Genomic DNA, 27,644 nt, shown 5'->3' with positions numbered 1-27,644 from the left:
TAGGGGTTCACATAATTTTGCGGAATGGGTGTGACCTATTTATTTTCCAATGGGGCTGCAAAAGACCCGCATGCTGTCCGCATTCACACTTTTTTTGTTCCGTGGCCCCGCAAAAAAAATAAAACGTGTCCTAATCTTGTCCGCAGCCACAGACAAGAAAAAGCATTTCTATCATAGTGCCGCTGTCCATGTGCGGTCCGCAAAATGCGAAACGCACATGGCCGGTGTCAGTGTTTTGTGGTTCCGCAATTTGCGGACGTGTGAATGGACCCTTAAAGTGGTTTTCCTCTTTAAAAATCAAGTATCAAAGTTATTCACGCAAGACTTCGCAAATAAGTTACTTCGGCTCATCGGAGCCCATACATTCTAATATTGTACGGAGACGGATCTCCATACAGTATTATTCTGAAGATTTGAACGTTCAGCACTAGTCCAGGTAAATGTAGAAAGCTAGACATTTCTCTGCAGAGCTGCTCTTAATACAATATGGAAGTCTTGTTACTGCACCTCATTGTCATTTATACTTTATGTTTAGACCATGACCGTTATCTTCTTCTGTCCCCAGAGACGTGACGTCTGCGCAGCTCTCCTCCTGTTATTGCACTTCGCTCTCCAGTATTTTTAATAAAGCGCTGAAGCCTTGTTGTTAAAAGCTGCTACTTCAACATATTACTTAGAGATGCAAAAATCATCCAGCAAGAGAAGAAAGGAAGGCCGTACATTGTCACTTCTTTAGGGCGTCCACGTTGGGCAGTTACACAGGGTCTCGGACATGGTAGTCCTTCTCACATTGGCAGGACTCTTCCTCCTTCATGCAGTAACTTATTGTAGTCTCGTTAATGTCCTTTTAATGTCTTTAGGTTTTCTGTACTAGCACTTACAATGGTAATGCTACAGCTAACCCTCGTAGAGCTGAAATCTGTTACACTTTCAGCGTCGTATTGGGTGCTGTCATGAATTCTGCCATCACTTGATAAGTTTGTTATTACAGATGTCATTGTTTAATAGTGTTCACGAAGGCTATATTCGCACGACTGTGAAAACCGGATGTCACATGACCATTTTGAGAACAATGGTAGTCTATGGGTTTATTTACATAAACCATGAATAACGGCCGTCAGAGTATAGACATGTCCTGTTTTATCAGTTTTCACACCGGACTGACAGTCCCCATACAAGTGAAGGGGACTGTTTTTTTAATGGACGTTTCTCAGAAAGTCATCAGTGGAAAAAAAAAACTGCAAAGCGGTTTTTAACAGCTGTCGTCGTCCCCCCCCCCCCCCCACACTGATGCCTTTCTGATAAACCTGTCATCATGTGAATGTAGCCTAATTTGGGTGAGGCTCTTCTGCACAGATCTGTGTTTGTGGTTAAAGGAGTCGTCCCTGATCAGAAGGAAAAAAATAAACCTTTTTTTCTTTTTCCTCTAAAAGCACGCCATTCTTTTCCATGTGTCAGTTCATTTTTACATGACTGAAGATGATCAGACACATTCCATGGACAGGAGGGCCACTTAGTATAAAAAAAAAAGTAGACTCCTTTTTCTAATTCCATACAACACCTTTAAATCCTAACATTTGGGTGTCGTAGAGGCTGTAGTGATGTCCGGATGCATGGATGGGCGTCTTTCTAGAATAACGGTTTGGTTCACAATATGAAATAACGGTTTGGTTCACAATATGTTTGCCACTGTGTAAAAGCGACGGGACTCCTACTGGTTTTCCGTGACTTTGTACTTGTCATGATTTTTTTTAAAAACATTTCATTTTTTATTTTATTTTTTTCTCCATTCTGAATGGATGTTACATTTGTAAGTATTATTTTATTGTGTACATAAACAGCAGTATTAGACAACTTACTTGATTACTTTGAGGTTTCTGTTGGTATTTTACAGTGGTTTTGTTGTGAGCGCTGCAAACCCCGATCTGTTGATGGGACTTTCCATGTAGCAAGCCTATACATTTCAGACTACCTGGCTGAACATTAGACATATCATTAGCGTTAGGTGTGACTGCGCCACTGATTCAGTCAGTGCTTCATACACGGTGACGCTGGTTGGGTAGCAGACTATGGGGGTATGTAACTTACTAGTATAAGGTCAGGTGGGATCGTATCTGTTTCCCGGTTGTGCAACGATTAAGATTTATCAGTCCTCAAATAACTTAAGCTACTTGATTAGGTAAAGGTGCTCCAGAGCCAGGTAGTTAATATTGCCTGTATTTATCGATGCACGTTTAATACATGAATTGCAAACCTAGTGAGGCGGGTTAAGGATGCCCCTGCCCTAGAGCTGTGCACAGGCCTCCAAATGAATGTAGCAGGTCTCAGGGTGATTTGTACTCAAAACCATTACCTGTGTTTAACAAAGGAGGCAGGAATGTAGCATTGGCTTCAGGTTTACCTCCTCCGTACTCATGATGCAGGCAGACGCTTTCTAGAATCCTTCTGTCAGTTTTAAAGGGACCCTGCGATCTACTTTATCCTGCCCGCATGAGGGGCTGCAAAAAGTAGTGACCGAGGCGCTGATTTCAGTGGTCTGTCACTTACACAGTAAGCGATGCACAACCACAGAACGTTAGAATACTTTCAGCACCTGCCAGAGAAGAGTCCGGCTTATTCATGAGCTCCAGTGATGGCCAGTTCGCTGTTTTCGCCCGCGGACACATGCGGGCTGCTATCTTAACTCACAAGTCCGGCGATGCACAGGTAAGCCCTTACCTGTGCCTGTGCCGGGAGCTGGTCTGAAACAAATGCAGTCACCGGGAGCAGGCAGTTCAGAGAACAGCCTGATGAAGGCCCCCGGCGGCTGCTCCTCGGAACTGCCTGCTCCCGGTCACCACATTTGTTTCAGACCGGCTTGCGCACAGGACTTACCTGTGCATCGCTGTACTTGTGAGTTAAGATGGCAGCCCGCATGTGTTCGTGGGCGAACATGGCAAACTGGCCATCACTGATGAGCTCCTGCCGATTAGGCCCCATGCATGCTTCTGTATTCGGCCCATGTCGCATCTGCAAGTATAGTACATGTTCTACCTTTTAGCGGAACGGACAAACAGATGCGGAAAGCACACAGATCACCCATGTGCTTTCCGCATCCATGTGTCTATTCCGCAAAAAGATAGACTATGTAGACTCGGGGTACTTTCACACTTGTGGTGTTTGATTCCGGCAGGTAGTTCAGTTGCCCATCATCCCCTCTACACCTGAAACTTGGCGTTAAAAAGTCGGAGGCGCGACTTTTTAAAAAATTGTCGCTTCTGCCACTTTTTGCTGTCCTTGTCCACTTTTCTGGAAGGGGGCATTGACAGTTCTCTGCTAGGAAAAGGCTGTCGCGGTCCTAGTAGGAGCTTAGGATAAAGCTTTGGCAGTGCGTGAGTCTTCTCCAGGATTGATGCAGTAAGTGCGGGCAGGATGATGTTGATGGCAGGTGAGGACATTTCCGTGGGAAAACTGTGAGGAATCTGAAATTCCCAGCCAGTGCCCTCAGTCTTTTTATAGCAGCCTGTATTCTGCCTATGGCACAGCAGGCTGTGTCTGCCGACGGGGAATGTCCAGGAGATGTGAGTTCCCTACATTTCCCGGGTCTGTTATTGAAACGCTATTCTGTGTAACGAGGGCTTTCCCTTAAAGGTCCACGGGACGTCATAGAGAGACAATATTTCAGCCAATGACAAGTGTCAAGGTGGCGGCAAGTGGTTTTCACAGATGAAGGTCTCTCATTGGCTGGAAAATTTATCAGAAATGCGTTAACTTTGTCATCGCCTTCATTATCTGTATGTAACAGGCAAACCTTGGAGGAGCCAATGAGTTTGTGGACTCGTCATAGTTGGTTTTGGATGAAATGTCTGGCCATGAGGGGAATGCTTTCATCTGCTATAATCCCCTTTAGTCTTAATCTCGTCATCGGCCTCCGCTTGTTAGCAATCGTTCAGACAGAGCAGTGCCTTAGGTAAACTATATATAATTGTATTTTTGTATAAACACTGTTAAATTCTAGCAGAGACAATCTAACCAGTAAAATGCTTAGTTTTTGTGTACCTGTTACTTGTTAATTCCCTAGTTCCAGCTACTTGTGTAAATATATGTGCACTGTTAAATAAACTTTACAATGGATAAAGCGGCATTTCTTGTATTACTCAACTGTGTTTTATGCCATCGTGGACATCTGGGAGCAACTGCAAGTGCAACTCGTGAAACTGCACATGTATAGGGAAAAAGTAAGATCTGCAACAGCACCACACCTGTCAACTGGTTACCTGTGGTATTGCAGCGGTCTGCCGAAAAGGTGGTGATGAAGTCACTAAAACGGGGCCTGGATGTATTTCTTTTAGAGATGGGTCATTGATCCAGATATTGATTTGGATTGGAGTCGGGAAGGAATTTATTAGGGTCCATTCACACGTCCGCAAAAGGGTTCGCACCCGTTCCGCAATTTTGTGGAACGGGTGCGGACCCATTCATTCTCTATGGGCCCGGACGTGAAGCGGAGAGCACACTATGTGCTCTCCGCTTCCGCATTTGCGGAGTGCGGCCCTGAACTTCCGGGTTTCGGCCCCGAACTTCCGGTCCGCAGCTTCGCAAAATATAGAACATGTCCTATTCTTGTCTGCAGCTACGGACAAAAATAGGCATTTCTATAGGGGGTGCCGGCCGGGTGTATTGCGGATCCGCAACACACCACGGACGTGTGAATAGACTCTTATTCCCTGAGATTGAAGAAAAGTGTCTGAACTAGACGGAGGTGTCTTTTTTATTTCTTCAGTCACAAACTGTGACTGTTAGAACTCATTCCTCCTGAATATTTATGAAAAGTTGACAATTGAGCATTACCAGTTCCCCTTGTCAAAGGGGTGTGTCCCTGTCCACTGACAATAATTGGACAGTGTCGTGGTGTGCAGGGACATGCCCCCACCCAGTTATTAGTTTATTTCTACATTTAGGGCTCATGCACTCTGCCCGCAAACAGCAAGTCCGCAATATGAGGGCAGCGGCCATGTGCACCCCGCATCACAGATGCGGACCCATTCACCCATGTTCTATTTATTTTATTTTATTTTTTTGCGGTGCGGACGGATCACGGACCCATTCAAGTTGATCCGTCGCAGCAGCCGCACGGATGGTCAACATGCATTGCGGGTTGCAAATTGCGGTTCCCAATGCATGGAACGGACGAACGAATGAGCCCTTAGGACCATTAACAGAGGTCTAAGAAAATATGGACTAGAATTATTTCACAAAAAGTAAAACTTTCACTAAAATAGACATGGCAAGAGAGCTGGGAGATGCTTTTTAGCATGGCGCGGTCTGCTGGGAGTTGTGGTTTCACCACAGCCATAGAGCCGCAAGTTGGAGACCATTGCTTTAAAGCATTTATTTAGCACAGTTTATATGGAATGCAAACTTCATTAACAAGAGACTATGCAGGAAAAAGACACGGATGGAGGTTTTATTGTGTTTGTTCATACATATGTGTCCATAGCAGGCATGCTGGAGTATGAGATGTATGGCCAGAGCGGTTGCAATCATCATATATTTAGATGTATACTTATTCTACAGGTTTATTTGCCATCAAAGCTTCTGCTCTGCCGTACTGAGCGGGTTATGTTGCTATCAATATAAAGTGTTCATACGTTTATAGATCAGTAGTCTGCGGCCTCTGGTTCTCCAGATGTTGTTAAAAGGGGTTGTCAAGGATTGAAGAGAAAAAAAAAAAAATCTTTATTTTCCCAAAACGGCAGCACTCTTGTCCGTGGGCTCTGCCTGGTATTGCAGTTAACCCCCAGTCACCTGAATAAGGAGCTGTATTACCAGACGCACCATGGTCAAGGCCGGGACCATTTCCCTGATTGAAAACTATTTTTTTTCACATTTATTTTTTCTAACCCCAGACAACTCCCTTAAAGGATAACTGTCGTATTTTTATTATATATTTTTTCTTGAGTATTGGATTGTGAGGATTAATATCTCCTTGGTGGCCCTATTTCAACTTTTCACTGTGTATTCAATTACCCCTTAATGCCACATTTTTGTTCCCTGTACTGCCTATTTTACCTGTGCTTAAAATCAGGTTGCTAGGCAGGTCCGTCTATCTGTTGAAGGACGCAGAAGCGCAGCGTGCAGGGTCAGATTACAGACAGCCAGGGACTGTAAGTAAATGATTAAAGCTAGGTCCTCCCCAGCAGCTGATAACAGTGCCTGGGCTGTGTGCACTTCTCCCTGTCCCTGCGCTTGGCAGACACTCCCTCACTCAGCAGACTGGGACAATGCAGAGCTGGAGCAGTGCAGACCAGGGAAGGGAGATCTGCCGTCTGCTCAGTGTATAAATGAAAGCAACATGTGGTAAGAGGACCCCTTTGTGCTGCAGGAGATTAACCCTTTAGGGGGGGAGGGCTCTGGTTACTGACACTTTGGGGGGCTATTGTTACTGGCTAGTGAGGGCAGGCGGGATTAGCCTCAGGGTGAGGGCAGTGGCGGCTATCTTAACTGAATAGTGAGATTTCAGTTTTATGCAGACTGGTTGCTAAGGGCTGAATCTTATTAAATATGGGGTAAGTCAGTCTAATAGTAACTGATTCTGGAATATCATGTTATTAGTTACTACATATATGAAAATTGAAATTAGGGTCTAAATGTGACTGTTATCCTTTAATGGCCAAATATCCGGTTATGTTGGGATTTTGTAGTTTCTCAACAGCTGGAGAGCCACAAGGAGCACAAAACATTTTAACATATATTTGTTTAAAGGAAGCTAGAACAGATTCGGCATGCATATAGTTCTTCTTTCATAAAGAGATCATTGAACAAGGCCAAATGTCATGCATAGTAACGCTTAACTAAATCATTTCAATCAGTATCTCCGGAGTGCCCTCTTAGACTTTCTTGGCACAGTCGGGACAGTAGATCTGCTCGTTATGACGTACAAAACGCTTGTTAGCCAAGGACAGGGAGCACTTCTTACAAGTGAAGCAATACTCATGCCAAGAGTGCCCTTCATAATTCACCACGTTGGATCCCTTTCCGAATCCTGTGAAAGGAGAGAGTTCTGTTAGCAGGAGATTCTGTAGGTGATCAATGCATAGTATTCGTGCCGGACTTTACTGAGGAGTGACTGGTGCTCTTGTCACTAGCGGCAGAATATAAAGGCAATACTGCTGCTGATTTACTATATAGACATTGAATGTAAAATCTAACATTTTTCTTTGTCCTATGTACAGAAAGATTTCTAGTTCCTACCTGGAAACTGTCAACAAGTAGACCACACACTGCAGCAAACCGTTGCTCTGCAAAAATGACTTGTCACCTCTCCTGACATGTCTGTTTAGTGCTTGCATTCCCCATGTAATAACCATTCTGGAACATCCATGGTTATGGTATGTTGTGCCGTTCCTCTATTATTCCTTGTGGGTGTCCCTGCACAGTCTGACACTATCATGGCTGCCAGCGTCAGACTGTGCAGGGAACTCTCCCTAAACGCTCATGCACACAACCATATGTGTTTTGCAGTCTGTAAAAAATACGGATGACGTCTGGGTTACATCCCTATTGCATCAGTTTTTTTGCGGATCCCTTGTAACAATGCCTATCCTTGTCTGCAAAACGGACAAGAATAGGACATGTTCTGTCGTTTTTGCCGGGCTACGGGACAGACATATGGATGCGGTGTGCTGTCAGCATTTTTTTGCGGACCCGTTGAAATTAAAGGGTTCACATCCAATTCACAAGAAAAATGGAACACGGAAACAAAATACAATTGTTTGCATAAGCCCTAGGGCCTCATGCACACGGCCGTTGTTTTGGTACGCATCCTAGCCGCAGTTTTGGCAGCTCGGATGCGGACTCATTCACTTCAATGGGGCCGCAAAAGATGCGGACAGCACTCCATGGTCCGCAAAAAAAAAACTGTCCTATTCTTGTCCACGTTTTGCGGACAAGAATAGGCAGTTATATTAAAGGCTGTCCGTACTGTTCCGCAAAAAACACAGCGGTTGTGTGCATGAGGCCTAAGACAGACTGGTCACTGCTGCAATCATTTATCTCATACTGGTTTATTATGGAGTTCAATTTATAGTCTCTATGCACTACGCTCTTCTACTTCCCTGACATGGCCGTTTTGCTATATACTTCTACTCTCACTCGACTTATACGACAGTAATTCTGGATCATCTTGTCTTAGAACTCTGCTGAATACATTTTCTAGGAGGAACAACAGAGGGATGTTATATCAAATTGACAACTGGGCCGTTACCATTCCTCTTGTCGTTGGGGGTGTGTCCCTTTGCAGTCTGGTAGTACTGATTGGTCAGCGTGTAGGGACACACCCCCAACTGATAGTGCCTTGTTTTCAATGTAGGATAAATAGCGGAACGGCACATCTTCTGATCAGACGATTGAAGGAGCGAGGGCACTCTCAGGAGCGCTGCAGCCTGTTTAGTGTGTCTGCACGCAGTCTCCATAGGAGTAGCGGTGCAGGCTGATTACAGCTTCATCCTGTTCTCTTGAATATAGGCGGCCATTTTTCTGAAGCAAACATTCCTTTAGGTCAGCAGCAGCATCTCCATGTACCCGATACATACGTGACGCGCTCGTGCAGTCAGTACCTGTTATAGGGTTGTTACAGCCGGAACACTTCTTGGCCACAAACGTCTTGTAGCAATCCACACAATAGTAGTGATCCTCAACAGCGGTGAAGCGCTGGCCGGCGAGCTTTTTGTGGCAAGTTTCACACACAAAGCAGTCGCCATGCCATGGCTGATCCTGATAGGTTATCCCTCCAGATGTTATCGGCTGGAAAAGAAAGCGCATACTGTTAGGACACAGAGTGATGGGTCGTCATGTCCTTAGAACGATGGGTTGCGGTATATCTTTTGGACAACTGTTGAAATTGTATGACTCCATACGGCGCCACTCGTCATCATGGCTAATGTCTGGTATTGCAGGTCGCCAAATTACCTGGATGGGATTGAGCTGCAATACTAGATACAACCCAGGAACACGTGTGGCGCTGTTTCAGGAGGAGAAAAATAAGCGGCCCCGTTTTCTAATCTTCTGCAAGTTGACTGACAAGTATGAACACTTACGTTCTTACACTTTACACAGTTTTTAGCAAACTTTTGCTCATGGCAGTTGACACAAAAGATGTCTGCTCCTTTGGGGAAGAAGCTTCCTGCCCCTATGACCTGCTTGCAGTTGCTGCATTTAAAGCAGTCCTCGTGCCAGGCAGTTCCCTTATATTCCACATTGCGACCACCTGCAACAAAAAGAAGCAAATGTAAGTACTTTTATATGCAAAGAGGCACCTCTCAGAGAAAGAACTGTCTCGCTAGTGCCGCCTATTGGAAGAGTCAATGTCCAACTTTACAAAAAGCCTTGGAACATGACAAGAGAAAATAGCCAAGCCAAATATCTATCAACAGAGTAGGATTCTTGCCGAATGAGATGTCTTAAAGGGACACTGACAGGCCCAAAAAGCATATTTAGGGGTATATATGACAGTATAGGTCTTATAAAGTGTATTAGAATCATCTAAGTATCCCCCCTGTCCACCTCATAAATACAGTAATATAAAGTTTTATAACCTGCTTTCCTGGTGTTCAATCTGCCCAAGGGGCGGTGCTTCATATCAACTTGCGCCCAGCCAGCCTCGCCACAACTGCCGTTTGAAGCGCCGCCCAGCTCATCAATATTCACTGAGCTGGGCGGCTACTCTGAAGCGCTGTACTAGTGTCCCCGGCCATCTTCAGCGCATGCGCCCGGCACCCTCACTGGCCGGGATCGCATCGCGCGTCTGCTTTATGCGCATGCGGGGCGCTGCTGTGCCGGGCGCATGCGCATAAAGCAGACGCGCGATGCGATCCTGGGCAGTGAGGGTGCCGGGCGCATGCGCTGAAGATGGCCGGGGACACTAGTACAGCGCTTCAGAGTAGCCGCCCAGCTCAGTGAATATTGATGAGCTGGGCGGCGCTTCAAACGGCAGCTGTGGCGAGGCTGGCTGGGCGCAAGTTGATATGAAGCTCCGCCCCTTGGGCAGATTGAACACCAGGAAAGCAGGTTATAAAACTTTATATTACTGTATTTATGAGGTGGACAGGGGGGATACTTAGATGATTCTAATACACTTTATAAGACCTATACTGTCATATATACCCCTAAATATGCTTTTTGGGCCTGTCAGTGTCCCTTTAATGTCGCTTGTACAGCAGGCGATTGCCGTGGAGGAACGTTTCCTTCCTGTCAGTCGCCTGCTCGTCAGTGGAGGAGACCGCTGCCTTTACATGTACAGTATGGGGAGGAGTGATCGCTAATGCCATTGCTCGTCGCCATACAGAATCCATGTTTGCCGGCAGCAGAGCGCCATTAGACAGAACAATCTGCTGCCGGCAAAAACGATTTTTGTGTCTGCACAAATAATCTATTACCCGATTAACGAGCGTTGTGCTTGTTCATCAGGTAATTAGTGGCAGTTTTACACTGACAGATAATTGCTAAGGAGCGTTTCTATGAATGCGCGTTAGCGATTATCTGGCGGATTCTTGGCCCATGTAAAGGGCCCTTTAGACACAGATCAGGGAAATACTGGCCATTAGTGTTGAGCGACGCACACTTTAGATCAGAGTCTTTGTTTGAATGCTGTCCCGAGATCCATCTTCATATGTATGGGCTTCGCGGAGGTAAAATTCTTTATGTCCGAAGTCTCATAAGACTTTGTTAAATAACTTCAGACTTCGATTATTCAACTTGAAAAGATTAAAACTGGCATCCCAAGTCGGGTTCAGTACCCAGGTGCCAGCCGGTACAGGAGTCAACTTCTGATCCCAAATTTAAAGTGGTTTTCAAGTTGAATAATCAAAGTCTTCGGACATAAATTTCAACTCTGCGAATCCCATACATTTGAATGCTGTATGGAGACGGGACTCGGTACAGTATTCAAACTAAGTTTTGAATATGGCGATTTCAGATCTATGATCCAAAGCGCTCTTCGCTCATCACTACTGGCTATTCTTAAATGGGTGATCCGTTTAATATTGATGATCTATCCTCAGGATTGGTCAGCAATATCAGACCAGTGGGGGTCCGGCACCCGGTACCCCTGCCAAATAGTTGTCAGAAGAGACTGGTGCTCCGTGAGTACCGTACATTGGTCACCTACAGTAGTTGCAGCTCAGCCCCATATGCGGCAATCTGATATTGATGACCTATCCTGAGGATAGGTCATAAGTATCAGAAACGGATAACCCCTTTTCAGGAAAGTCAGTACTTTCCTTAAAGAACATCATAACGTATATGCAGATTTTTATTAACTTTTGTTACGGGTTGACCTGCTTACAGATAAACGTGTTACGTAGCTGTATAATTATGGGCAGAGGTGTAACTTAAAGAGGACCTGTCACCGCTCCTGACATGCCCATTATAATAGCTTCATGCAATAACAATGCTGCGGCATCTAGTCTTATGGCTCTATGATGTGCCAATTCTTCATTTATAACGGCTAGCAGTCTGCAGTAAGGGCTCTTTCACACGAGCGTGTGCAGCGTGGAAATCACACCGTGTGTTAGTGTGAGCCTCCGTTCAGGACACTGCTCGTCTTGCAGGAGCACAGGGCATTATACTGATTTATAATGCTGTGTGCCTCTGCTTGACCTTCTGTAGCAATAAGGTCATGCAGAGACACACAGCATTATAAATCAGTATAATGCCCTGCGCTCCTGCAAGGGGAGTAGTGTTCAGAACAGAGGATCATGCTTACCCACGAGACTTGATTTCCAGACACACACGCTCGTGTGAAAGAGTCCCAAGGGTACACAGGGGTGTTAAAGGGGGCGTATTGCTAGGATATGCCCCAATATCTGATAGGAAGGATCTTCTATCTTCATTCAACAGGACCTGCGCTGACGTCACTACGTGGTGAGCGTGATTACGTCATCAAAGGTCCTTTTGCAGGTACTCAAAGAAGAAGAAAGAAGACTATGCAGTCTGTGCGATCAAGTGGATGAGGTGAGTAAATTTTGTTTAATTTTTTTTAACCCCTGAAGCAACATTTTAGTAAGCTGTATTAAGAATGCGATTATTTTCCCTTATAACCATGTTATAAGGGGAAATAATAACATCTACACAACACCGACCCCAAACCCGAACTTCAGTGAAGAAGTCCGGGTTCGGGTCTGGGTACCACATTCAGTTTTTTATCACACGCGTGCCAAACGCATTGCACCCGCGGACTAAAAACTGAACAACGCCATCGCAATCAAAACTGACTGAAATTGTGAGCGCGCTCGCGCGGGTTTCCCGCAATGCACCCAGGACGCATCCAGAGCAAATCCGGGACGCCCGTCTGAAAGAGGCCTAACTGTTCTTGTATATTCATGAATCAGGAGGGACTGGATTAACTGTGCTAAAGTTGAATTGTTACATTGCAAGGGGACTGTAAATAGTACAACGTGATTGTGGTCACCAGTAGAGCCACTGTAGCTACTATGGAATAGACCTTTTAAATATTTGGATACGTAAATACACACAGTATGAACAGGCTGATACGGGTGAAGGTTGTGTTTCCACGTTCATTTATTTATTTTAAGCCAAAGCCAGTAGTCGATTTAAAAAGATGAGAAAGCCCAGTCCTCGCTTTATAATCTATTCCTGGCTTTAGCTTCAAAAACTGCATGAAAAAAACTGAAAATGGAAATCCAGCGTGACCCACTGGGACATTAATGGTGATGGGTCCAACCAGTGTTCAGGGGAGAGATGTATTATTCTGAATAAGAATATCGGTTGTCCTATTGCATTTACCTGGCTCGATCAGCTTGTGGCATCCATTGCAGCGCAGGGCGTCCTCTCTGGTGGTGCACCTAGCACACATAATTTTATTGTCCTTGAAAATAAATTGCTCATTGGCCAGAGGATGGTAGCATTTGGCACAGCGGAAGCAACTATCATGCCAGTAACGGTTCTTATAATGCAGCTCCTACAAATGAGCAGAATTTTTTTAATGTAAAAAATGAAAATCAGACCTGATATAGTACATGACCATCTCTAACAAAGCTAGAACCAGCCCGGTATCTCCCATGGATCCAGATATCTCCACATTCATTTCTTCAATTGTTCTGCTAGATTTATTTCAGGCTGGCAGCTCAGGGGACGTGTCCTTTGTGCTGCAGCTCAGGGGACGTGTCCTTTGTGCTGCAGCTCTCTCCCTGTAACTGTCACAGCTTCTAACAGAAGGTGGCAGTTGAAGATTTATAGTGAGCATGTGCAACCACCTCAGGGAGGACGGTGAAATAAGGAATAGAACAAACAGCAGGTGGCACTATACAGATAAAGCTTAGTAGCCAAACAAACTTTTTAATTACATGCAATTACAAAAATATTCAGGTGCTGGTTTGAAAAATGTAGAATATCTTTCATGCCACAGCCCCTTTAAAGAGGACCTTTCATGGGTCCAGACATTATGAACTAACTAGCAGCTTATGTAGGGCATAGGTACAGGGAGGAGAGTGCTCCGTTTCTCAATGGGCGTCCCCTTCTCCCTAGCGCTGTCCAATCGCAGCAGAGAGCGTCACAGCCAGGGAGAAAAAAAACAACTCGCCTTCTCCCTGGCTGTGACGCTCTCCGCTGCGATTGGACAGCGCTAGGGAGAAGGGGACGCCCATTGAGTAACAGGACCGTCTCCTCCTCCCTGTACCGATGCTATGCATTAGCATACCAAGCAGGAAAAGTAAACGGGGGGCACAGCGGGAAAATCTTATGTTTTAGGTCAGAGGTAGGCATCCTCCGGCACTCCAGCTGTTGTGAAACTACAACTCCCAGCATTCATACTTGCTCTGCTCTTCTAAGAACTTACATAGAAATAAATGGAGCATGCTGGGAATTGTAGTTTCACAACAGCTGGAGTGCCGAAGGTTGCTGATCCCTGTAGAGAAATGTGATATCTAATCATTTGGCAATCCCTTTAAATGATAGAATTATGGATGGTTGCAGCCACCACCAGGGGGAGCTAATTGCAAAAATGGAACTCATCGATTAAACAGTATGCAAGTGCCTGTCTGTGGAACTCTATCAGAGGAGACGGCACTGTCTGCAATAAAAATATGGAGGAAAATAAATCCACACAGAAAGCTGGACTGTAAAATGACGAGAGGATAAACAGTGGATATTCACTTTAAAGTTTAGGTTCAAATTCAAAAATGGCTGTTACCAAAATGGCTTTACCAGCTGTTCATACCAACTCATTTGTAATATTCAGGTATTGGCCTTCAAGCTTTGCTTGTCTCTTGTTCCTGGGCTTTGGACTAAACAAATCTGGTTCTCCTCAGCAGTTAGATGATGTAGTCTGGCCTTCCCTTAAAGGGATATGCCCATCTCAGGAGTTACGGAAACCGCGTACTAGTCATGCTACGCTGTTAGCGTTGCTCCTATTAACTTCCATCGGAGTTGTGGAAACTGTGTACCACAGCCGGCTCCTCTGCCGCTAACAAGGATTAGGGTATGGGTACACAGTGATTTTGGGTGCGACCACCAGGGTCGATTTAAGTGCACCATAGGCCTGGTGCTGTCTACGGAACCTGCATCCCCTCCTTCCGTGTGCTGCCCAATGGTTCTTCTGTTTCTGTAGAGGCCGCGGTCCTCTGTGAGCGCTTATGCCTCTTCCTAGCCCAGTAATGTCACATTCATCGGTCAAGTGACCATTGTGCAGCTCCGTCCTATACAAGTGAATGGGGCTGAGCTGCAATACCATGCACAGGCGCTATGTGCTTGGTAAGGAGGGAGTCTCTGTCTCCTCAAACAGCTGATTGGCAGAGGTGCCAAGAGTCGGACCCCCACCAGCCTCAAAGAATAGGCCATCAGTATGTAAATCCCGGAGCACTCCTTTGCCTTATGTTATCTCTGGTGTTACATAGGACTGCAGGCAACATCTACTGCTTTATTTGTACTCGGAGAGCTATCACAGTGTTATCTGGGGTGTAACATAGGACTGCAGGTACCATCTACTGCTTTAGGTGTACTTGAAGAGCTATCACTGTGTTATCTGGGGTGTTACATAGGACTGCAAGTATCATCTACCAGATTATTGGCACTCAGAGTCTCCATCAAATGGGAAGTAGAACGCCACATGCAACAGATCCCCTACAAGTATAAACCACAACACAGGTGTGAACAGAGCTTGATGCACAAATGCTGTATCTATGGTTTAGGTTTAAATTGTTCTTTACCATTAGTTTTACTCTTTGATTTTTATTTATTTATTACTGGACTGCAAATGATATGAACTTAAAATCTGATGGAACCTAGTCCCTGCGGATAACGCACTCGTTTCTGGAGAAACCGTAGAATTAATTCCAAGATAACTTAATAAACTGCAGTCTATGAACAGAAAACGTAATTCTTTCTTTCCAGTTTTTTTATTTTTATGGTTACTTTACACCAAGCATGCTCAACCTGTGACTCACCAGCTGTTGCAAAACTACAACTCCCAGCATACTCAGACAGACTACAGCTATAGTTTTACAGCAGGGCATGGTGGGAGTTGTAGTTTTACCACACTGGAGGGCCGCAGAATGAGCATCCCTGCTTTACGCCAATTGACCTTTTCCTATATGGTTTTCAACTGATAATTTCAACACTAGGTGGCAGTATTTAATCACTGGGAAAAAAGAATAATCAAAACCAAGCAGGGGCTGCAGCGTGTGTACCATGTTTGGGACTGGCCAGACATTTGCAGTGAAAACTCCTCAATGTGACATTTTACAACTTTTGTAAGAACTTTTAAGTATAGAACTGACACTGATATAACTCTGTCCGAGGCCTTGTTCACATAGGGCAGTTTTGAAAATGAGCATGCCTCTAAAACTGCACCGTGTGAACGAGAACTTGTGAACAACCCCAAAATGGAGACATACATTAGGTTGGGGATCCAATGCCAACACTGAAGTGCCTTTCCCCTGTATACTTCTCCAAGCTGACATAGAGGCATGACTATTGGCACTATATATACAAGACTTAGCCACTGGCATCACATTTAACCCCTTCCTTCCCATTCTAACCTTGGAATCCACTCCAATGGGTTTCCGGCACTCAGCGCAGGTGTTGGCGCAGATTTTCTCAAAGCACTTTACACAGCATTTGTTGGCATCCTTCTCCACATACTTTTTCCCTTGAAGAGGAGCTCTGCAGTAGTGGCAGTCCAGGCGGTCGGACATTGTACCCACACTGTAGTGCCGCGGACCTATGAAAACAATGGAAATTGAGGGAGTTAAAAGGAAGCGGTCAGCATCTTTAAGATATATACGCATATAGTATCTTATGTAGGGATGAGCGAACTTCTGATTTCAAGTTCAACATACAAGGTTCGGGTTGTCTAAGACAGTGTTTCCCAACCAGTGTGCCTCCAGCTGTTGCAAAACTACAACTCCCAGCATGCCCGCACAGCCAAAGGCTGGGAAACACTGGTCTAAGAATTCCATTATGGATTCCGCTACCCTGGACCATAAGCTGAATCCCAACCTTGTATGCCGAACTTGAAAACAGAAGTTTGCTCAACACTAATCTTATGTCATCTCAGAAGTTCTGCACTGCCCTTCCTTTAGTTGACCAATAAGATATTACTGTGCATGCTCCCGCCTCCTCAGGTCACTGCGCGCCACGAAAATAAAGTTCTGTGGGCGTTTCTGAGGCGGAGCTCAAAAAAATGACTCTTCTCACGGCAAAAAAGTATGATTTGACTCTTTTAGCGTAATTTGCATACAGCAAGGGAAATACTCAAAGGATTAATATTTAATTATTTGGACTGTGAGTTATATATGTTACTGGAAAAGCAACACACGTTAAGACAGGCTCAGGTAGACACATAAAATATAGGCGGCAGGTACAACATAATCAATTCATGGTAGTAGGACCCCTGCGTGACTTCTGCATCCCCTATAATTATGCCGTGTGTGCACATTTACACATCAGGAAATAATGTATCTATAATCATACAGCAACTACATATTCCATACCTTTCATCCATTCGGAGCACACCCTCTGGTTACAAATGAATGTATACAAGACTCCTTAGACAAGGTCCTATGGGTATCGTGATTAGGTTCAGTAGAACTGCATTGGCTTGGGTCTTGCAACCATGTTACAGCTATCTGACACTGGGCTTTAGCATTCTCACTAAATTCATTAAACGTACTTTCACTAGCAAATCTCATAAACCCATATTTTATTCCCACTAGATCATTGAAAATGTATCAGATGTCAAAAGTGAGACAAAGTCTCTCAGATGTTGGGCAGAGGTTCACCAATCTACAAAAAACTGCATCTAAAAATTGTGAAACAAATTTCAGAAAAATGTTCAACGTAAAATTGCAAAGAACTTTAATATCCCACCATCTACGGTACATAATATCATCAAAAGATTTATAGAATCTGGAGAAATCCATGTGTGCAAGGGACAAGGCCGATGGTCAGTATTAGATGCTAGGGATCTACAGGCCCTCGGGCAGCACTGCATTAAAACCAGACATGATGATTCTGCACTGGAAATTACTGCATGGGCTCAGGAAGGCTTCCAGAAATCATTGTGAACACAGTATACCGTGCAATCCAGAAATGCTAATTAAATCTGCACCATGCAAAGAAGCCATATGTCAGCACAATTCAGAAACACCACTGTCTTTTCTGGGCTAAAGCTCATTTAAAATGGAATGAGGCAAAGGTCAGATCAATCAAAATTTTTCATTTTTTGGGGGAAACCACAAACCTGGTGTGCTGCTGATTCAAGAGGAGAGGGACCATTCAGGTTGTCAGCGCACAGTTCAAAAGCCTCCATCTCTGATGGTGCGGGGTTGCATTAGTGCCTATGGGGTGGGCAGCTTACATATCTAGTAACTCAGGCTGAATCAACTTGCTGAAAGCTGGAGGCGGGCTGGGCTCAGTGTGGGCTGGAGGCGGGCTGGGCTCAGTGTGGGCTGGCGGCGGGCTGGGCTCAGTGTGGGCTGGCAGCTGGCTGAGTCTAGGGAGCTGACTGAGCTGAGGGTGCTGCTGCTGGACCTGGCTGGCTGGCGAGGGTGGTTTCAACAGTCGGGTGAGTGTCTGAGAGTGACTGAGTATTTGTACACTGCACTGTAGTCTGTAGATAGAGACTGGGCAAGTCTGGCAGTGGCGGCACTCGCTGTCTCTCCACGACCCGCACTCCTCTGTTACCGCCTGTAAAAAACTGAATTGCTACAGCGCTGATGACGTGCTGCCAAGCCCTGCCTCCTGTCGGGGATACCTAAAGTGACCATGTCTGAGCTGGAGGCCGCCGGCTGTCTACTTAACCACAAAAAAGGAGGACTTCTGGCTGTCCGTCCTGGCCTTGAACAGGATGGAGGACCCAAAGTCTAAAAACCTGACTGTCTGGCCTAAAACCAGACTTCTGGCCACCCTAGGTGCACTATGCTCTACTATCCATTTCAGAAAGCTGCAAAACATGGCGAAACCTCCAATATGGTGTCTGAGGGACCTAGCGTAGTGTTGGGACCACCTCAAACCCAGACACTCCATTGTTTAGCCATAATTTCACAAGGGAGATAGAGGACCTTATCATAATACCCATACTTTATCTACGGAGGATCCTTCAGTGACAACAGCAAATCACATAGGATGTGAACATCTGTCACTGGTGCATGATACATGCATGGATGATCATAGGGCACAGACAAATACCAGCAGATATCTTATGGAGAAAGGAATTCAGGTATGAAATGGGAAACTCGTGATCCTCGCTGCAGTCAAAAAGTACTACAGTTCACTGTGTTGGACACAGATGCAGGACACGGTTGTGTGCTGGCGCCTTATACCCCACAAAACGACATATCCGTCTGCCCCGCTCCCCCTGCCTCGTAATATGCTGCCTGCAGACTGGACTACATTTTAATGGTGACCGGTTCCCTTTAGGAAGTCTGGTACAGAAAACACACGAGAGGTTCGCCTTTGGCAGATGTAACTTCATTATTAAAATGTTGCAAATCTGTTCCCAAGACTTAAAGGCCGGTTTCCCATGAATTGGACTTTGATGATCATAGGGACATTATGCTCCATTATCTCTAAACTGGCAAGGGATGAAAAGCCTAAATTATTCAGGGTCCTTGTATCTAAATTTATATTCTGCCCAGTGTATACAGATTAATCATTTCATTATGAAATATTGTCTGATTGCTGTGAGTGAATAGAAACTTGTTAGATGTCTAGAGCTGCTAACACAGTTGCAGTTTATTATAATATATCGGAGAAAGGAAGAAAACAGCAAGAAGTCCATGGCAGGAGAGTGACATTTCTGCTGCTCCTGGTGTGGATCGTGCGCAGAGCATTGTCTACAGCACCCTTCAGCACTCCAACTGCTGTGAAACTACAACTCCCAGCATGCCTGAACAGCCTACAGCTATCAGCCTACAGCGGGGCATTGTGGGAGTTGTAGTTTTACAACAGCTGGAGAGCCGCAGGTTGAGCATGCCTGGTCTACAGCAACCTTCAGCACTCCAACTGCTGTGAAACTACAACTTCCAGCATGCACACTTACTCGGCTGTTCTTGTATCTCCAACAGAAGTGAAAGGGATTCTGGGAGTTGTAGTTTCAGAAGAGCCGGAGGTTGCGGATCCTTGGTCTACACTGACACAGTCTAAGGCCGCTTACACACGGGTGTGATCGGTGATTTCCATCAGTGATTGTGAATGGAAAGATCTGCACCTTTTCTGTGTTTTTGACCCGGTCCTGGTTTTGGCTCACAATACCTGATGGAAATCACTGATCAAACACTGACTGTGTGAAAGTAGCCCGAGGCATCCTTTACATTTCCGTGTCCATTTGATGTCCATGAAAAAAATAATTCTGCGTTTCATCTGTGAAGGATCCGTGTTCGGTCCGTGCATCTGTTTTTTACCCTCTGTGTGTGTCATCCATATTCCATGGACACTCCTCAGCTGAAAATGATCTCCTATCAGTGGTCAGTGAAAAACGGACCTAACAAGTATACCATCTGTGTTGTGTCCGTGATTTTCACAGACCCACGGACGTCAATGGGTGAGTTTTGTCCGCATCACGGAAGTAGAGCATGTCTCCGTGATTTTTTTTAATGACCCACGGTCCGGTAAAAAAAATGCTGATGTGTGAACAAACATTAAAATCCATGGTTGCGTGTGCTGTCTGTGGAAAATGCGGATGGCACACGTCCATTAAAGAAATTACAAGCCCATAAGCCTTGTAAGTAGGACTCTAGATGATCAGTTTCCAGATTCTAAATAATTCCATTTCCTGACAGCAAGTATAGATCTTAAAAACACAACAAGATTACATAACTTTTTAATGTTTTAATTCACAAATGAAGCAAGTTCTATGTTAATGCCCCCATCACAAGAAATAAGACGATGGAACGCCATAGTAAAGTCAGGCACCTCGCAGTTCTCATATCTGTCAAAATAACTTCTGTCATCGGATGCTAAATAAAGTGGGTGAGGGCATGACAAAATGCTGGCAGCGGCACTGAAGAAGGGGTTACAAGATAAAAGTCTGGAGACAGAGTGGATCTGTGACCTTTCCTAATGTCAGCAGCCACCAAACTGGAGATGACTCTCCTAGCGACCTTCTCGTTTTAGATGCAATCTACAGGAATTCATAAGCAAGCCAGGCACGGCTATGGTCATCATCCATTTATACAGACCACTGCAGGGGACGGGATGCATCTGTCCTCAGCCTTCTGGATGCTACTGCAATGCCCTGGAATAAAGGAACTTTGGACTATGGACATTTGTCGACATTTGCCCTTATTGCTACTCTGCAAATCCATCGACTCCCTGCCTTATTGCACTTTGAAGGGTTACCTTGCACTGTGATGTAGGCTGTTGTGTGCACTTAGACTGTTTCATATTGTTGAACTGCATTTATATGTTTATTGTTATATACATTTGTATTGTTATTTGTATTGTGGCTGCACCGCATTGTGGAAAGGGTTAACGCACAGCCTGCAAATGCTGAGAGACTTTATGACTTTCTACCTATTCAAAGTTTTAGAAGGGAAAAAACCAGACACACTGGGTCTTATTTAAACTGTCTAGCAGGAAAACTGTCTTAGTTGCCCATAGCAACCAATCAGAGTTAACCTTTCATTTTTGAAAAAATCAAAGAAGAGCTCTGGTTGGTTGCTTTGGGCATCCAAGACAGTTTTTCTGTTAGACAGTTTTGACAAGTGAGGCCCACTGTCTGGTTTAGCTCTGTTATTTTTGTCTGGAAAAAATGCTTAGTCATTTCCATTGACTTGCATTCATTCTCTATACAAGTCTATGGTAGAGAGAAATTGTAACAATGTTTCTGTTTAGGCTGTGCTTCTCCACCCCTCCCACTAGATCAGGCATCCTCAAACTGCGGCCCTCCAGCTGTTGTAAAACTACAACTCCCACAATGCCCTGCTGTAGGCTGATACCTGTAGGCTGTTCGGGCATGCTGGGAGTTGTAGTTTTGCAACAGCTGGAGGGCCGCAGTTTGAGGATGCCTGTACTAGATGGTTCTAGTTCATCTAAAACTGTGTAGAAGGAGAGCCGTCAGAGCCCTTAGTTGTCTGCAGATAGGGACCAGTACTTAGTAGGAGAGACTCTTCTTCTGGTCACTCCTACCGCTGGGCACTGAGATGGGGATACCGTCACCAGCCCTAGGACCGGGGAACCAGCCAGACTGAGCTACAGACCCAGGCCACCAGACTTTGGTCAGGGAGCCAGCCTTCTTAGAGACAGAGGGGCAGCTAGCTCAGGCCTTTCCTAAGCACAAAACCTTTTTCTGCCAGGGAGGAGACTGGAGAAACCAGCTCAATGCACTGGCTATATTGTTTTGCACTTGAATTCCTCCAGTAGAGAAGCACGCTGGTTTACTGCAGACCCTGACTCTCTGGACTTATTTCTCATTGGGGCGCACCACGCCTTTACTATCCCATCCAGAGAGCAGAGACATGTGGTGACACCTCAACGGTGTCCAGGGGACCCAGTGTAGCCTTGGGGTGACCCCAAACCCTGCCACTGCACTACCACACAAGGATTTTGGTCACCGGCAATATCAAGTTCCTAGGGCAGGAGTAGGCAACCTCCGACACTCCAGCTGTTGTGAAACTACAACTCCCAGCATACATTCTTCCTCTGCTCTTCTCATAACTCTCACAGAAATGAATGGAGCATGCTGAGAATTGTAGTTTCACAACAGCTGGAGTGCTGCAGGTTACTGATCCCTGTCCTAGAGTATAGACACATGGTCGTGTTTCTTGATGCAGTATTGAAAGCCAAAATCAGGAGTGAATTAAAAAAAGAGAAGTAGTATATGTCCTTTATAATTTCTATCCTTTTATATGAAAACATTCTCTATATCCAGAAACCAAAAGCAGATACAACCCTAATATATCTCACAGCTAAAACTGTGTCAGGTCCAGGCCATTATCTGTGAGATAGACAGCCAGGACTTTCGTATGATACATTGTAGCAAACTATCAGGAAAGGCCGGGTGTTGCTGGTATATTTTGCTAACAGTAGCAAACATTCAATCTGTTTGGGGTTTTATTAGTTTACAGTACCTTTTGTATGAAGGGAAGCAAGCAATATGAACTTTCTTAAATGGACCTCCAGAGTATTATATAAATCAGCAGATATATAACTTGCAAGTGTAAGGAACTAAAACACAAGGAGGGAATTCATTATGCAACTTGCACCAGTTTTCCTGCAAATCTTGCTGCTGATTTTGAACAAATATTTGCAGCTCCTCCAGTTTTATGCAGTTTTATGCTGTTCTTGTCACTTGTCAAAAAATAGGCAGACATAGCAATAAGGCGCAGACGTCCTGTGGCCAGACAGAGCTAGCAGATGGGCTGGGGCTGGGGTATAACTCTGGTTTGGTAACTGGTTGCATTCCCCATGCTATAACAATTCTGGAGTATCTATTCTTATAAGTGTATGTTATGCTGTTCCGCTATTATTCCTGCAAAATATTATGAATAAAGGTACAACTGGGTGTTACCAGTTGAGTGGGAGGTGTCCCTGTGCACAGTGTGACACTGGCAGCATTGATAGGACAATATCAAACTGCACAGGGACCCCCCCCCCCCCCCAAGCTGGTAACACCCAGTTATACCTTTATTTATAAACTTTTAGCAAGAATAACAGAGGAATGGCACAACATAGAGTCATAAGGATAGAGACTCCAGAATTCTCATTTCATGTGGAATAGAAATATTTACTAAAAGAGACATATCTGGAAAGGTAAAGGGCCCTTTCTAAAAGGGCATTTATCTTGTAGAGAAAGTTAATAAAAGGCACTTACTAATGTATTGTGATTGTCCATATTGCCTCCTTCGCTGGATTCATTATTCCATCACATTATACACTGCTTATTTGGAGGGGGTTAGGAACACCCTGCAGTCCAGCAGCGGTGGTCATGTTTGCACACTATAGGAAAAAGCACCGGCCTATGCACACTCCCGCGGTCCTATAGTGTGCAAGCACGGCCACTGCTGCTGGATTGCAGGGGGATCAATATTAAGTGCAATGTTCTTAGGCTTCCTGATGGCTATGAGGGAGAAACCTACCATACGGCTTTGCAGTATTATCTATCTAATATCTATCATATCTAGTATATAGCAATATCTAATATTTATGTAGCGACCAATCCAATATATATCTGTCTAATATCTAATATCTATCATTTAATCGATCGATCTATCTATTATATCTAGTATATAGCAAGATCTAATATCTATCATTTAATCAATCGATCTATCTATCTATCGTATATATAATCTACGGCTTATATTTGTGCTCACTCCAAATGTACTTTGCATATGAACCTGGAGCATTATAAATGGTAATCCAGGGTGCAGGATAAATGATATTCCTACGCAGGGAAGTGGCTGCTCGGACGATAAGGCTCCCGCTATGGCCGTGGTTTTCAGCTGTTTACAGCCCTGACAACAGTTGCCAATCATCTAACATTCTTACACGGTACAGTAATGGACGTGGAGTCTCTGCTCTCATTTGTCCTCTGGAATAGCTGGCGGCCTGTGTAATTATCAGACAGGGAGCAGAGGTGTCATTCGGGAGTACTTTTACTATGTAGATGTGCTCGCGGTAATACAGACTAGGTCGGCAGTTACTGTAATGAAAGACGATACAGTCCTTACCATGTGAAGCAATCAACATTCATGTGTTAATCACATTGTATCCTTAGCTCTTCACACAGAATCTATTGATTTACAAGGCCTCATTAAGCACTTGCTCACATCTGTCTTGGAGGCTTCAGGGTCTCAGATTCCATCAAAAAGACCAGAAAAAAAAAAAAAGTCCTGCATGTAGGACTTTTCTGTCCGGTAAAATAAATCAGGATACTGAATGGAAACTGAATGTCCTGTGAGCTCCGGTGCTGAAAACAAACATAGTGGGAAGTAAGGGAAAGGACGTCACAGCAGTGCAGTGCTGGCAGATTCCACAAAAGGGAGATGCCCCTGCTTCTGAGAGAAATGCATCTAACTGTGCAGCTGAATAGGGGAATATTTAGGCTGAAAAATACACTATTCCTTCACAGTTATGTTGTACAAAGATGCACAACCATTATGCAAACTTTTTTTTATTTTTTATTTTTTATTTAGGTAGGCTTTAAATTTCACCACTAGCTTGCCACAATGTATAAGTTCTAGGCTATGTATTTAACTCACAAAACACCGCCTAGACTGGATCCACTTGTATCCACTTCTCAGCTGACAGCAGTACTAGTTATGTGCCAGTTTGCAGTCTGTGAATCTAATCAAGTGTCCTCATTCACTGACAGAAAACAAATACCTTGAAAATGGCGAGGAGCGGAAACAAAGTATATTACAAAGCTCTATTAACTTAAAACTGAAAAATTCCTTGAACTGCTCCCTGATACGGACCAGGGCATTGTCAGTGGATGAAGGTTTCCATATACAGGATAAGTCATAGATGCAGACACTTTATTTTGCACATTTATCTCACGGCTTCAGCACAAACAACCTAATCTCCAGATGATTCCATGCTGACATCAAGCACAAACTATGCTCAGTTCTTCCAATTTAACTCCATTATGGAAACCTACTGTAATGCATCCAGCGTTCTCATCGCACTTTGCTTGATGTTTAAAACCCACTATTTGGTTTACGTATAAGAGAAACGTACAAAAAAACATAAAATCGTAGCAAATAATTCTAAAAATCAAAGACCATCAAAAACATTGAAATTGCAAAATGATTTTGTATGGAACAAATCTGTTATAACTGCAGCACAGATAAATGACTGAACTTTCTCTAACCATTCAAAGTTTACTTAGTTCCTCGTATACACTACAGAACTCTTATAGAAGTGCATCTGCTAACCATAAACATGAAGGTTAGAAGACGCATTCCACTGAAGCAAACAGCTGAATAAAGCAATTAATATAGGAAACACACCAGCCACTAGTCACGTAAAACTAAAAGAAAAATGCAAGAAGCAAAAGCAGCTTTGACGGGTCCTAGAACGGCTTCTGATAGCAAAAAAGTACCATTTATTTACCTGAGTGTCTTTCGAAAGCCATTGTAACAAGTGGTCACTCTGACAATTGTCCCTTCCTAAGCAGATACAGCCTCCTGTTTGATAACATACATTTACAGCAGCTATTAATAAGGAGCCACAAGCACATGTTCACACCCCTCTCTGGGGATTTCATGTTTAATCCTCCCTCAAAAGCAAGACCATTTTTGGTTATCTTTTGGGAGAAGAATAGGGTCCAAAAAAAAAAAAGTGGACACATAAAATGCCCACACAACTACTCCAATTTCTAAATTAGCATCCAAGCCGATAGAAGCCCTTCCCCTTAATGAAACCCAATATCCCACTCATGGATCAAAGAGAAGATCTGCCTGGTTCATCAATGGAAACTATAAGTCTGTCTACACCTACAGCCTTCCTCCTCACAAAAAGTTATCCACTGGCTAGGGGATAATAGTTGTTATAACCCCCACAGATCATGAAAAGCGGGGGTCCTGTGTCTCCCCATACAAATGTAGCAATGGAAGAACATGAACGATGCTGCTCCATTCATCTCTATGGTAAACATGAGAACTTACAGTTATCTCCTCCAACCTCCTCTGCAGAGACCTCAACAAGCTGCTTTACCGCCAGACTTTAATCTAAGCAGCATCAGCATATTTGACTAACATTAATTCAAGCTACTTTTCTTCTTTTCCATGTTATTGCTAGTTTCAAAGTCACAAATGCGTGGAAGCTTTCATACTGAGACCTATGGCACCATGAGATGGTCAAGAGGGCACACAATGTGGATGAACCCCAATCCACTGTGGGCAATGCATCCGTAAGATTACCTTGTCCAATACTGGAGTGTAGTTAACCATACCACGTCTACACATGATGGAGTCTAGTCTGAGCCCTAGGGAGTGTATATAGCTATACAATTACTTCAGCCACATAATATTTACTCATCTTCACTTACTTTACGTGCTTTTTATAGGGGTTCTGCCACCAAATACTATTTCAATATAATTCAGCATGAAAAACGAGTTACTTGTTCCAAAGATATTCTCTTTAATGGTGCCCCATGGTATTTTATCTGTATAGTAATGTGCACGTCCACCTACTGAGGTGGTCACACACGCTCAGTTCCATCCTTCAAATGCCACCAGCCAGATCTACTGTTAGACGGGGTTCACATCCGTGTTGTGCACTCCGGCACTGTAAGGGTGGGTTCACGTCACGTTTTATGCTTCCGTTTGATGTATATGTATGGTATCAGCCTGAGGCATCCGATTAACATATACTTTTTTTGCACACGTAAAAAGGATGGGAAAAACGTGATGTGAACCCCCTCTTATCCGGTCACTGTATCCGCTGTACATGCCGGCTTTCAGCTAGACAAAGAATGCTACACGCAACACTTTTTGTCGGGCCGGAAGTCGGCATATATGCTGGAAAGTGGCTGGATTACCGCCGGATTCCACTAGAGTGAATGGGGATCTGGCGGCTATGCCATATACGGTGAACTCCGGCAGTCTGTTCCTCCACTGTAATAGATTGCTGGAGTCCACAGTGCAGATATGAACCCAGCCTTAGAAGCTGTGAGAGTTACAGGAAGAGCTGAGAGAGAGAGCTGCAGCATAAAGGACACACCCCAAGAGCTGCCATCCTAAAGAGAACCTAGCAGAGCAATGAATGGGGAGATCTCTGGATCCATGAGAGGTACAGGGCTGGTTCTAGCTTTGTTAGGAGAATATTGTCATGGACTATATGAGGTCTGATTGTCTACATCAACCATGGCATAACCCCTTTAAGCAGGACTCAAGTCCTGTATAGTCTATACGTACTAATGGTGCTTCCAGTATAAGTAGGGCTGTAGGTAGGGCAGGGCTGGTAGACATATACAGAGATGGTGGATGCCAACCAGTCGCTTTATTAGAGCCCCAAGATGACTGTACTCCTCTGGAATGATATCACTTGTGGAACCACAGGAGCCTTCTTTATTTAAACGCTCACCAAATATTCGTAATGTTTCTAATATTCCAATTGTGGAAGGAATTCACCATGGAAATGTGCAATTCGTGAAATACTATAGTGGATGGCACTACAAGAGCTCCAACATGATGACATTCTCAGTA

At 44.4% G+C, this 27,644-nt stretch overlaps 2 protein-coding genes across 10 annotated transcripts in view; one reads left to right on the top strand and one right to left on the bottom strand.

Moving 5' to 3' along the window:
* Positions 1 to 2,738, top strand: part of MAP7D3 (MAP7 domain containing 3) — a 120,573-nt gene extending 117,835 nt beyond the window's left edge. For all 9 annotated transcript variants that reach the window (XM_044306218.1, XM_044306216.1, XM_044306213.1 and 6 more), the window contains one exon: positions 566 to 2,738. The gene's annotated coding sequence lies outside the window, so the exon portion shown is untranslated. The remainder of the gene's footprint in view (positions 1 to 565) is intronic.
* A 3,886-nt stretch (positions 2,739 to 6,624) lies between these two features.
* Positions 6,625 to 25,698, bottom strand: FHL1 (four and a half LIM domains 1). Its single transcript, XM_044305166.1, has 6 exons — positions 25,549 to 25,698; positions 16,035 to 16,216; positions 12,784 to 12,958; positions 9,078 to 9,247; positions 8,598 to 8,784; positions 6,625 to 7,024 (listed from the first exon to the last, which is right to left on the bottom strand). Exons 1-6 carry the CDS (start codon positions 25,568 to 25,570, stop codon positions 6,870 to 6,872), a joined length of 891 nt encoding a protein of 296 aa, XP_044161101.1. The 5' UTR covers positions 25,571 to 25,698; the 3' UTR covers positions 6,625 to 6,869.
* Positions 25,699 to 27,644: the final 1,946 nt, after the last annotated feature.

The sequence above is a fragment of the Bufo gargarizans genome, chromosome 9, assembly GCF_014858855.1.
Source record: "Bufo gargarizans isolate SCDJY-AF-19 chromosome 9, ASM1485885v1, whole genome shotgun sequence".
NCBI classification, from domain to species: domain Eukaryota; kingdom Metazoa; phylum Chordata; class Amphibia; order Anura; family Bufonidae; genus Bufo; species Bufo gargarizans.
This window is presented reverse-complemented; position numbering and strand designations above follow the sequence as displayed.